General features: G+C 35.4%; 1 protein-coding gene across 7 annotated transcripts in view; it reads right to left on the minus strand.

Moving 5' to 3' along the window:
• Positions 1–2,155: 2,155 nt before the first annotated feature.
• The window catches only part of Slf1 (SMC5-SMC6 complex localization factor 1), an 82,677-nt gene continuing 71,411 nt past the window's right edge, over positions 2,156–13,421 (minus strand). For all 7 annotated transcript variants that reach the window (XM_029468203.1, XM_029468207.1, XM_029468205.1 and 4 more), the window contains 6 exons: positions 10,219–10,364; positions 8,924–9,087; positions 8,130–8,260; positions 6,171–6,263; positions 5,583–5,765; positions 2,156–3,099 (listed from right to left, as the gene is read on the minus strand). In XM_029468203.1, the coding sequence (XP_029324063.1) occupies positions 2,618–3,099; positions 5,583–5,765; positions 6,171–6,263; positions 8,130–8,260; positions 8,924–9,087; positions 10,219–10,364 (1,199 nt within the window). In that variant the 3' untranslated portion in view covers positions 2,156–2,617. The remainder of the gene's footprint in view (positions 3,100–5,582; positions 5,766–6,170; positions 6,264–8,129; positions 8,261–8,923; positions 9,088–10,218; positions 10,365–13,421) is intronic.

Here is a 13,421-nt window from a genome sequence, read left to right on the forward strand (position 1 = left end):
CAAGATCTAGCTAGAGCAGTAAGACAACAAAAGTGTGCCTGCGTATGTGAGATCAAATGGCTAGTCCTTGTTGCTTTCTTTGCTCAAACCCCTCCTTCCACTTTTCCTCTTCCATGCCTTAAGCTAAAGTATATAACAAAAACACGTTTCTATTCTATTTTTTACAGTATATGTAAAATTTTATAGAAGAATATCAATTTTTATTAGAGTGGAGAAATTAAGGCAGTAAGTAATATTCTATTTGGATTACAATAAATCCAGTAACAAGATAATGAACATATCTACCTTGTTGAAAGATCCATTTGTGAAACAAAATTGAAGTATGCCTCTATAACAGATTGATTGCTGTTGGATCAGTAATTATATTATATAATATCTAAATAAAAGTTGTAATTTTTCCCCATGCGTAGCAGAGTGTAAATTACTCCACAGTAAAGGAACTGTAATTTTGTAGCTGGTTAATATTCACATTCTGTCTTTTAAGTTACAAACTATGAATTTATATAAAAAATTAGCTACTATATCAAAATTGGTTTATATTAAAAAACCCAAAATACTACTCTGAAAATTCATACTGCACATTTGAACTTTAAAATTTCAAATGCCTCAGACATTTTATTCTACTGCCAACTTACTTGTAAATCTAAATTATCATAGTAAAACTTAATATGTGGCAAAATGTTTCCACTGATAGATTGATTAAGGGACCAGAAACCTGCTTTATTCAATCTCTGCTAAAATATAACACATAACAGACCCGGACTGTTAAACTGTGTGGTTCATTTAGCATTTCAAAAGGACACATGCTCCACTATGTTCATAGCAACCATATTTATAATAGCCAGAAGCTGGAAAGAACCCAGATGTCCCTCAACAGAGGAATGGATACAGAAAATGTGGTAATTTATTATACAATGGAGCAATACTCAGCTATTAAAAACAATGACTTCATGAAATTCACAGACAAATGGATGGATCTAGAAAATATCATCCTGAGTGAGGTAACTCAAGTCACAAAAGAACACACATGGTATGTAGTCATGGATAAGTGGATAGTAGGTAAAGAGCATGGAATACCCACGATACAACTCACGGACACATGAAGCTCAAGAGGAAGGAAGACCAAAGAGTGGATGCTTCAGTCCTGCTTAGTGGGGGGAACAATATAATCAAGGGAAGTAGAGGGTAGGAGGGACTTGGAAAAAAAAGAGAAGGGAGAGGGGGGGAAAAGAAGGGCAGAATCAGGTATGGGAGGGGATGGAGGAGGTGAACAGAGGGTCAGAAAATTAAAAAGAGGTGCGTAGCAATGGGGAATGGGGAACTGGGGGTAGCAACCAGAAAGTCCCAGGTGCCAGGAAAGGAAGAACCTCCTAGGATGCTAGGGGGATGATATTAGCTGAAATACACCACAAAGGGCAGTGGGAGGAGAACCTGTTGAGACCATATCCAGAGATTTGGCATGGCTTCCAGATTGAGGGATGGGGCCACCCATCCATCTCCAAAATTTTAACCCAGAATTGCTCCTGTCAAAGGAAATACAGGGACAAAGAGTGGAGCAGAGACTGAAGGAAAGACCATCTAGATACTGCCCCACCTTGGGATCCATCCCACATGCAGACACCAAACCCAGACACTATTGCTGATGCCAAGAAGTGCTTGCTGACAGGACCCTGATACAGCTGTCTCCTGTGAGGTTCTGCCAGGTCCTGACCAATACAGATGTGGATGTTTGCAGTTAACCATCAGACTGAGCACAGGGACCCCAATGGAAGAATGAGGGGAAGGACTGAAGGAGCTGAAGGGGCCTTATCTGGTATCAATGGGAGGGGAGGCCCTTGGTCCTGTGAAGGCTTGATGCCCTAATGTAGAGAAATGCTAAGGCTGGAGTGTGTAGGTGGGTGGGGGAGCACCTTCATAGAAGCAGGGTAAGGGGGGATAGGATAGGGGGTTTGCAGAGGGGAAACCAGAAAGGGCATAACATTTGAAATGTAAACAAATAAAATACCCAATTAAAAATTTTTTTCAGTGTACATAAATAGGCATTTAAATATATATACTCAAAGTGAACAAATTATGATTTGTTTTTATCAGAGAAAGGGTGTGTGTGGGTGTGAGTGTTTTTTTTTTTTTTTAAACAACTAAAGACTATGAAACATAATTTAAAGTCCTAGAAAGGTTTATTTTAGAAACACAAAAGAGCAAATGCACCTTAAATATAAAGAACAAACAACTTTTACATGTATATAGATGCACATTTGAATGAATATCCTTGCCATGATTTTCAGACCTGTAGCACTCAGAGGAAAGGACATTTTGATCTGAAAAAATATTTAAATTAATTTTCTCTATATATAATATAAATAAATATTTGAAGAACAAATTTGTTTTTTAAAAATCAGTGAAACCATTTATACCCAACAAAACTACTTCATTTTCTTTTTGTATCTTTCTGAGTTAAATCCTGAGCCCATATTTTAGATCTGTAGATGTTTTATAAGTGCTATGAAACTTTGCTGTCAGTGAATAACTGAAATTAATATTTTTTTCCATAAGCTATGGATATACTAAGTGACAAGGCATGTTGCATGTTCAGAAATCTGACTCATACTTTCTGGCATCATGACACCTCTGTGATTGACTGACACATCATTTTCAGTGTCACCAATAAGGCCTCAGTATGCACTCCAGGACATACGTTTAGATTCTCAGGCAGTTCTTTAAGAACACTTGGGAGCTTCTTTAATGTCTTTACATTCCTAGCATAAACATCCAGTAACCAGTCAGTATGTGCATTGCTGGCTTCTGTATCACTATTGCATGCCATGAGCAACTCATTTAGATGACCCAACCCTTTGAAAGCTAGGATAAATTCTGAGGACAAATCAAATATTGAACAAAAATTAATCAACATCCTACTAAGTAAGAACGAACCAAATTCAAGCTGTTGGTGGTAAAAATGTTTCTGTGTCTTAGCATGAAAGTTGTCCACTGTGTCGTCTATATTTGTCATGGCAAATAGTTCTTCCTTGTCCTTAGGGGACAGCACATAATCCAAGGGCAACTCCCCCTTAGAGTTCCTCTGCTGTAACAGTTCTGGGCCTGTGAAAAAGGAAATGTAAAATGTTAATAGTAAAATACTTTTATTTTGCCAGGTTAACGGCTGCTTTCTCCCCCCACCCCAGGATAATAGAAGCCTTCCAGGATTCTGTTTAAAATCATACTTGCTGCTGATTAGCTGCCTACATACATTGTAATTGCCCATACAGACCAATAGAGGTGGGTTTACAAACTGAAAATTTTAGTCAACTGAATAATGAACTCTGCTAAAACATAGTCTATATGATAAGTGAAAACAGTTTTTAAAACCTTCCCTGCTGCCAATTAAGAACAAGAAATTCAGTACTCTCAGAAGAAATTAATAAAACACATTAATCAGAAGCTTAGAAAAAAAAGTTTCTTTTCCATTACTGACTAACCACCTGGCAATGTGAAAACTATAAAGACCCTTCACAGATACAGTACAATTTGTATTTTATACTTCTAATGTTTACTGTTCACAAAGGCAAGAGAGTCATAAAAACTTCAAAGTTAATTTTCTAAATCAAACTCAATACTTGATCTATCAAACCAAAAACGAAACCAAACCAAAACTGAAAAAGCCTGCCTATAGTCAGAGTTAGTACTTACAAAGTACTGAAATGCTCAGGACTCAAGTTCATCCTCTGAGTATTAGAGGATGACACAAGAAGTGAAAAGCAAGGGTCCATAACAAGGCATAGAAGTGCTCTTTACTCTTATCAATCACAGCTTGTAATCCTTTATACAGTCACTCACAAAAATGTAAGCAGCAATATGAAAGTATGGTAGGATACATTATAACACATCGTACCATCAGAAAGAATAGATTATTAAGCGCTAAAACTCTTTATGATGACTATAACCACAAATATAAAGGCTACATATATATAATTTGTGGGGAAAAAAGAATTGCAAATGAAAGTTGTATTATCTATTATTTTGTTAACATCTTAAAACAAAAGAAAAATATTTTTCTTATTTCTGTTTGGAAAACATTACAAGTACCTAAAGTTTTAGCAATATATACTCTTGAAATTATTGCTAGCAAGACTGAAAGTCTTGAAATGAAGAGATTATAAAGCTGCCATAGTGATAATGTCAAACCATATAAAGGTTCAAACCCAGAATCTGACTAGATAAGTCAACAAATAAACAACCTAATACAAACAACAACAAAAACAACACTGATGTAATTTAGCCAATGCACCTTGACAAACCTAAGTACAAGTGAGTTTTCTCTCCTAGATCAGAGACTAACCCACATATAACTCTGTTAGCTAAATCAGCACAGCTGATCTAATATTACACTATGCTAATCAGCTGGAATCCATTAAAGAATACATCTTATATCATTTACATTATTTGATACAGAAATGAATATTGGCTTGCATGTCAGATTAAATCTTTGAGTACAAGAAAACAGAATACTTAATAGAAAAAAAAAACATTGGGTTTGTAAAACTAGTAGTATTTAAAAGAGAAGGTAGAAGAACTAAAAATGCATCAATTATGAAACAGTGTTGGTAAAACAGACACACTTAGGCCTTTAGGGGGCAGGAGAAGACTATAAATAACCAAGTCTCTCAAGCCATCATGCAATATATCCAGGCTTTCTTACATACTCATAGGAAAAAAAAAAGGACACATGGAGAATATGCCTTTTGTTTTTATGCAGAATGAAATGCGTTATTTACAGTATAAAACACATCAAATTCTAAGTTAAAACGAACACAAACAAAACCAATAGTCACACAAATGTTTATGTTTTTCATATTACAAGCTAGTTATCAGGGTTTCTTTTTTTAAAACACAAATTAGTTTGACTATTTTGAAGCAAAATTTTGTAATAGTTCAGATGCAGAAATGTTACTAAAAGGGGAGTTGCTGAAGATAAAAATGAATCAAAAAAAGCAGTATATAGGTATGAAGCTTAAGTTATCCTCCTCATAAAAGTCTTGTACTATATTTAACATGACCTGAAAACCCAGCTTCAACTTAGTTGATGGTAAATATAAATGAAAATATCTTAGGCTATCTTTTCCATACTCTATAAAGGAATGCCATATAAAGATAATATTAGCTTAGCCAGTTATACATATATACACACCACATACATATGTAATAAAAAATGGAAAACCGAGGTAGTCATAAAGAAGCACTCAATCCACTTATTAACAAGCTTTCAGAAATTATCACTTCACAAAGATACCATATACAATAAGTTAAAGCAATATTTAAAACCAACAGCTTTAACTGCAAAAATATACTTTCATACATGAATGTTAATAGGTTTTAACAATATATACTATAAAATGGTACTTACAACAATTAATACAAGGTGTCTATATTTAGGAGACTTTTGTCTTTACTTTCTCATTATATTTTATATAAAATAAAAGCACCTTTTCTTACAGACTTTTCAATATAAAATGTTATCTGCCTCTGAGGGAGTCATCAAAAACCTAGATCATTTTCCGAAAGCCCCATAACAGGAACACACTCACCCCCATGCTGTAGAAGCAGCTTGCCAATCTCCACATGTCCGTTTGACAGCGCATCATGCAAAGGCGTCACCCCGTCCACTTGAGTGAGCAGATCCACCTCTGGACAACGCTGTAGAATTTCCTGGACACACTCTGTGTTGCCATAGTTGCAGGCTTCATGCAAAGGCGTCCAGCCAGCATTGTCTAAATTAGAAATTAAGGCAAGTTTTAAAACAGCAGAAGTACTGTTGGTTGCAAAGTATTGATATTCCACAAGTCCCCTCTATTACTCTGTAGGAGCTTCATATATGAAAAACAGCATTGGTGAAAATGAGCAGACTGTAATCATGTTTCTACTTAAAAATGAAAATAAATAAAAAGAAAATTTAAACATTAATATTGAAATATGACCAGAAAATTGCTTCTAAAATATTTTATATTATTAGCTCTAAATTATCAGATAGTGAATTATTTCAGTTTGGTTAGTAACTATTTTAAAAATATTTTTAGTAAATTCAGTTAAATGATTTTTCTTAATATGATATAAAATTATTTTGTATAACAAATTGTAAGATGCTGAATGAGAACACAAAGACTTAGAGATCTTACCTTTAACATTGATGTCTATTCCTGGCAAAGACAGAAGAAAAATCAATCTCTCCACTTGGTTTTTTATGCAAACTCTATGCAGAGCTGTTTCCCCTGACATAAAAAATTAATAGATTATTCCAGAGAAGACAAGATATCAACTAAAGAAAATAACAAAGGCCATGAACTAGAAGGTCTGGACCCATGCCAGACTGGTTTAAACATCTCTTGAATTAAAAACAAGAAAAGGAAAAAAGAGAGGTAGGGTGGGAAGAAGCCCAGTAATCCAGAGTTTCTGTTCTGTCAGCAATTCAGCAATGAATTCTACAAGGAAAGCTTTAACACAGGCATTGTCTCTCTCAGTTCAAGGTTTAACGCTTCAATCCTGCTAGAAAAACCCCAGATGATCAGAGAACACCAGAAATACTTGGTTGGTAGCAATAAAAGTTTTAAAGTGCAACTGCCCTCTCTTAAATTTATTCATGAATCTACGCTAAAATGTATAGCTCTTTCTTATACAGCATTTATAGCTTAATTCAAATGAATGTTTCTAGCTAAGCACGAGTGCCTCTACATACTCAAGTACAATTCAGAACTTCAAATCCATTAACAGATGGCTTGCTGCTTCTCAATAGGCTGTCTGGCTTGGCTACAGCCGCATGGAGGGAGAAATGTACGAATCTTAATATAAACACCGCACACACACACACACACACACACACACACACACGCGCTGAAAAGAGTCCCTAAGTACCATTTAAAGCTGAACAACAGCAGCACATAGAATGGCACAGTTTTTGATGGAGGACTGCAATAAATTGCTGGTGGTCAAAATTTCCAACTGCTCTTTGAACTAAGATTAATAAAATATAAGACATAATTTGACATTAAGGAAAATGGCTAAATACTTACCAATGACTACATAGGAAACAAAATGCATCATGGGCATTATTTGTTCCTGTTATATAAAATACTGAGTAGTACATTTTTATACTACTCAATTTTACAGAGTATCTCTGCAACTTCTACTAAACATTTATTCTACATGCAAAGTTTTCCCCCATTTCTCAATTTTCTTTCTCTCCCAACTCCTGCTATTTAGCCTGAAGTCATTCATATTCATTTTACTTCCGAACAATAAAACGAAGAAAAGAGACACTGATCTTTGAAGTGAATATCTGATTGTCATCTAATAGTCTTCATATTTTGAGCTTCATGGGCTCATAATATAAATGTCTATCGCATGGAACAATTATAAAAGCTTTGCTGTCACTGTTTTCATGAGCTAATCCATAGCATGAGTTAATACATATGATATAATCTATAAATAGAATAACTTATAAACCTAGCAATTTAGTTTATCCAAGTAGAGCTCCCTTGTAGATAACATATTTTCAGGTTACAAGACATCTAAGTAAAAGGGGTGCGAGAGAAAATTATTACAGCACTATTCTTGGAATACAATCCATTAGGTACTTAGGCTGCTGTACAGTTAGAACCAAAAGCCAAACACATTTCTGTCTGGGCTCAGTGCCTAGAAGAAAGGAGCCCATATGCTTAACACAGCTATGTAACATAGCCTACTCCTCATTCTTTGTTCACAAAATGTCTATGACTGAAAAGAGATGAAGAATGAATTATACTTTCAAATCAGAAGACACTGATTCTAAGCAGCACAGGTTGATGTGGAATTGCAAAGTAAGAAGGGCAAGTCTGGAATGAGCTCAGGGAGCATCACTTAGCATCTGGAAAGGCAGGGTGAGAAAGGGAGGACTATTCTATTACATCATCTACTAAGTGACCACTTCTTTTCTATACACAAGAGTTCAAGAAAATATTACATTATCCATTAAAGTATTTCCTGGACTTAGTTCAATATTTAAGTTTAAACTTTCATTAGGGCAAATGTGTGAGATTTTCAAATACTGTCTACAAGGATAGAAAGTACTTAATATAAGTTAATTCAGATATTTGGGGTACCTTTCAGATTAGTTTTATGAAAATTCATCTTTGTAACCAAAGATGGGCAATTCTCCTTGGAACATGACAATTCCTCTGACTTCTTTTTCAATTTTTTCAATGATGAGGAACATTTAGCACGGTTTAACTCTCTGAAAAGAAAGAAAACCAAGAAAATCTTGTTTTTCAGTAAGTCATGCCAGCATACATAAGATAGTATTTTTCTTCCTTTAAAATGTATCCTGCTTTGAACTCATTCAATCATACTGCTTTCCAGCCTTTAGAGTGAAGTCAGCTACATGAGAACAAATTTTGATGCATTAATTTTTACTTTATTAGTCTATATCTCCAACTGCTCAGTAAAAAGGTAATGAGTGTAGAATGCTGGGCAAGGAGGAAACTAAGTAAATCAGATTTTGTAGAGGAAATAAAGCTGAAAGTTCCATGAGAGTGCAGGCCTTCAGATTTCCCAATCAAGAAGTCTTTCATTTTGAGAAAGTATAGCATCTCATATAAATCTAAAACCTTATTTATACTACCTATAAAAATGTTGAACTTTCTGTTTCAGACAACATTCTTATGAAGACTTTATTAATAGTTTCATTTCTTTCAGGAAGCACTTAGTAGGAAGGAAGTATGGTCATTGCATTACAGTAAAAGAAAAGTGCTGATCTTATTTATTTATAGGTCCAAAATTGAGTTTTCTCTCAATCGTCATATGTATACAATACCCAAAATAAACTAAAGCACCAGGAATTTCAGAGAAAAGACCATATTCCAAAACAAAGTGCAGCTGCAGCAACAACACTACTTACAGGAGCTCTGGCCGACCTTCTGCTTGTTTCCGTTTTGCACCATTCAGCATTAGTAATGCTCTTTGAGACTCTAGGCAAGGCTGCTGGCAGAGTTTTTTTGGCATCTGCATCTTTCCAGCCCCATGTATGTCCATTTTTCCCAAAACTGGCAAATAGGAATCTATCTGTTGCAAAAGAATATTATAACATTATCACAACTATAGAGACAGTAAAAGGGATTACTTCATTATTTTGCTATAAAGTCTGGGTAAATTTTCTTGATTTCATAACTAGGTTGTGACATGATCTTCTCCAAGCATGACTAAATATTAACACTGCCAGTTCTGTGTAATTATCTGTATAATTATTTTGTCAATATCTTATAGATGATGATATCTTTTAGAAAATGATACTTTCCAGTTCAATCTTAATACTCATTTAGGAAAGTTCTTTTGATTAAGTCTCATATCCAACTTACATATTTTTATACTTAAAAGACTTATAGTCAAAAGGTATTTTGTTATTTCTATTTTGCTAATGAATTTTTTTCAAGAGAAAGGTAAGTCCAGAATAAATGGGACAAGGAGTCCACCAGTCCTGTTGCAAAGCAGTTTGCCCAGTGTCACACTAAACAATGGACTTGGCATTTGCTGAAGAAGTGCTAGGGCATTAGAACTTAGTACCTAACATGACCAAGACAAAAGAGAGTGCGAACAAATGCAGCTTATATATACATGTATATGTGTAGGATACATCTTTCCAAGTTTTCCTTTTCAAATATCAAATTCAACAAATTCTTGGATGTGGTTTTAAAATATATATTATGACAAAAGTCAAAATTACTTTTTTATACTTTTTTATACTTTTTTTCCCCAAATAATTAAATCTATTCCTTAAAGGATTTATTTTTATTATTTATTTATTTAACGTGTGTGTGTGTGTGTGTGTGTGTGTGTGTGTGTGTGTGTCTGAGAGTGTGTGTGTTTAGGGGGTAGATGCACACCATTGTGCCTGAAGCCAGAAGATCCATACATTCTAGGAACTGAAATTGGGTCCTCTGAAAGAACATCAAGTGATTTTAACCATGAAGCCATCTCTCCAGTGCCCCACTAATGTATTTTTGAGAAAAATCAAAACAAAAAACAAAACTAACAAACAAACCCCCCCCCCCGGCTCCTTAATGTGTTGGAAGATTTATAAGTTGTGTTTTGTCTACTTACGAGAAATAACTAAGAATTAAAACTGAACTCATGAACTAACTTCTTAAAAAAAGAAACAAAACAAAGAAACCACCCCCCGAGTAGGGCACAGCTTACTATTTTCTGAAGAGAGAGTGGCTCAGTGCACGTACTAGTGGGGCCCTGTAAGCACAGCTTTTTAAAAATTGCTTCTGCAACAAACATTTGAAGCCAGGAAGATGAAAAGGAACAAATGAAGATCTCTAATTCTTTTGAAGAAAAGTCTGTAAAAACAAGTAAATAGAGTTACTGCTATATCTTATACATTTCCCCTGTATCTCCACTATGGATTGTGCTCAATTGAGTAACATTTCTTAAGCCAATAAACTTTTGTTAAAATTTAAAACAATATAGATGGTTTTATATAAACATTTTATATGAAACACTTATAAATATATACTTATATATATTATATACACACATACATTGCTCCTTGCTTTTCAAGAGAACATTTTTTTATGGTACATATGGCAGCATTTGAAAAATAAGCAGCATCACTTTATCAGGTAGTGGATTCCCATGTCACCCATTGAATGATACTTATTTTCTGCTAAAGTTTCTATATAAATAGCAGCATACATTCAGAAGAGCAGACCCCTTCCTGCATCTCACCTGGGCAGCACAGTAGAGTTGCCCCTTCTTGGGGTAATTGGCCCCACCCCTTGCTGGTAAGGGAGAGCTGGCCAAAGGGTGTGAGAGCAGGAGAGATGGCCCCATCCCTAGCAGGAACAGTGCTGAAGAGTTGGCCCAGATGGCTTGAGCCCAGGGGGAGGTAGAGTCAGTTCTGCCTTTTGCTAGCTGCCACAAACCAGAGAGCTGAACAAAACACCAAGGCTGTAAGTTGGCTCACCCTAATATTTACCCCATTTATAAATTGCTGGAGTGTATGAAGGGGCTGGACCTCATGGTTATCTGAGAGGAGTCCAAGTGAGGATCGAATATTGATCATGTAGCAGAAGCCAAAGGCCTTGAGTCACATCAGTGATTCATTGTACTGAACATTTGCAAGTAAAGCTGTTGGGCAAACCTATGGGACATACTACAGCCAGATTTATTCTTTTAATTTTTATTTACTTGTTTGTTTTCTTCTGGAGGTTGCAAGGGCAGAGGGCAGCTATGGAGGGATGGGGGGATGAGTGGGATTGTGGTGCATGAGGTGACATGCACAAAGACTCAATCAAAAATAAAAAAGAATAGCAGTATAAATAACACAATAGAATGACAAAGAATGAAATCAACCAGTAGGATACTAAAAGAGCAATCGTTAAATAACAAGACATGATATAAAAAAAGTTGTGATACATAGGTCAATGGAGAAAAAAAAGGCCCAGAAAGAAGGCTTAGGCTCCTATAGTCAACTGGTTTTTGACACAGATGCCTTCAAGAACTAGTGTTAGGAAAACTAAATATATACATTAGATCTTCATTTCACATCAAACATCAACTCTAAATGAACATACACCTTAAGAGTTGAAACTTTCAACCATTAGAGAAAAAAAAAAACTTTTGACAATAGAAGCACAAGAGGGACTTTCTGCATATAACTGTACTGCTCAGGAAATAAAGGCAACAACCAACAAATGGAGCCTCATGAAAAGAATGCCTCCTGACTGAGAGAAAATGAAAAGATAGTCTCCTAACTGAGAGAAAACTCTTGGTCACAGTAAACTAATTTCAGCATTCAAAACACTTCATGGAAAGTCCTGAAAAAATATGAGAACCATTTTTTGTTTGTACCCTTCTGCATCATATAAAAAGTGTGTACTTGAATTTCTGCTACAATATAAATAAAAATGTGTTGAGTGTATGAATAAAATGGAAATATTCTGACTGAAATTATTAGTAAATATAAAAATTATTTAAGAAGTCTGAATTATATAAAGAACAAAAGAAAATTAAAAGACGCAAAACATTTAGAAACTATCAGGAAAAATATATTGACATATCTAAAAAAGGGTACACATGGCTTATTAAGGGATTCCTGAGATATGAAATATTAAGTTGTGATATAAATTCAAAATTTTTAATAATACAATTCATTCGTTGTGAATCTCATCTATGTATATAATGCCTAGTTACCTTCCAGGCCTACTAGCTACTTCCTATCTATAAGTCACCAGCATATGTTCATGTCTGGGTTTTGTTTTGTTTTTTGCATCTACCAATTTAACCAGGGCCATCTGTATGACCCTGAGATTGTTGGAATGACATGTTTTCTATAACATCAAAGCCATAAGAAATTATCTCAAAGATAAGCAAATGGAATATAAACAAAATGTTATTGGAACACAGGTATTATATATTATTATTTGTGTAAGGTTGTTTTCTAACTACAATTTCTTAGTCCTAAAGAGCAAGGGATATTTAGATATTTTACATAAATGGGAAAGCTAATCCCCAGTTAATGCTAGTCTCTCAAGAATTTCAATTAGGATAAAAATCAATTTCAGATAGCTGTTAGAAGTATTGCAAAAAAAACAATACTATAGCTTTGACTTGGAACTGATGGCCATGAGATCTGATGAAAAGAAGAAAGGATAACTGACTTCTGCAATACATACTGCCTTAATTCTCATAAAACAACTATAAGGTTCAGCAACTATACTAAATGTGAACAGGAAAGGTGGATCACTACCTTAAAATGAAAATAATACAATGGCTAAATCATCTATCTTTACTAATGAGTCAGAAAATACAAAGAAAGTAATTGAACTCTTTCAGGCCTTCATCTTCAGGCAGTAGGCAGAACTGAGACTCAGACCTCTGTCCACTTTCCCCTACAGAGGAGAATCAGCCTCCAGAGAGGGCTCTGACTATGGGACCAGGTGACTTGTATCCTGGGTCCCTCAGAGTCCAGTCTGCCCAGGATAGTGCATGGACTGCAGAAGTAACACAGCTACTGGGACAGGGTCCCTTTCCGGTTTTCATCTTCAGCCAGGAGGCAGAGCTGAGCTCCAGACCTCTGTGCACCTTCCTGGCAAGAGAACTTGCCTGCAGAGAGTACTCTGACCACGGAGACTAAGGAGAGAGCTGGACTCCCAGGAGATTTGACAGAGGCTAACAGAGTCACAGGAGGAACAAACTCCAGTCAGAGACAGCAATAACAACTAACACTAGAGATTACCAGATGGTGAAAGGCAAACATAAGAATCTTACTAACAGAAACCAAGACCACTCAGCATCATCAGAACCCAGCACACCCAACATAGCAAGTCCTGGATACCCCAACACACCCGAAAAGCAAGATTTGGATTTAAAATCATATCTCATGATGCTGGTAG

The sequence above is a fragment of the Mus caroli genome, chromosome 13 (assembly GCF_900094665.2).
Source record: "Mus caroli chromosome 13, CAROLI_EIJ_v1.1, whole genome shotgun sequence".
Taxonomy (NCBI): Eukaryota; Metazoa; Chordata; class Mammalia; order Rodentia; family Muridae; genus Mus; species Mus caroli.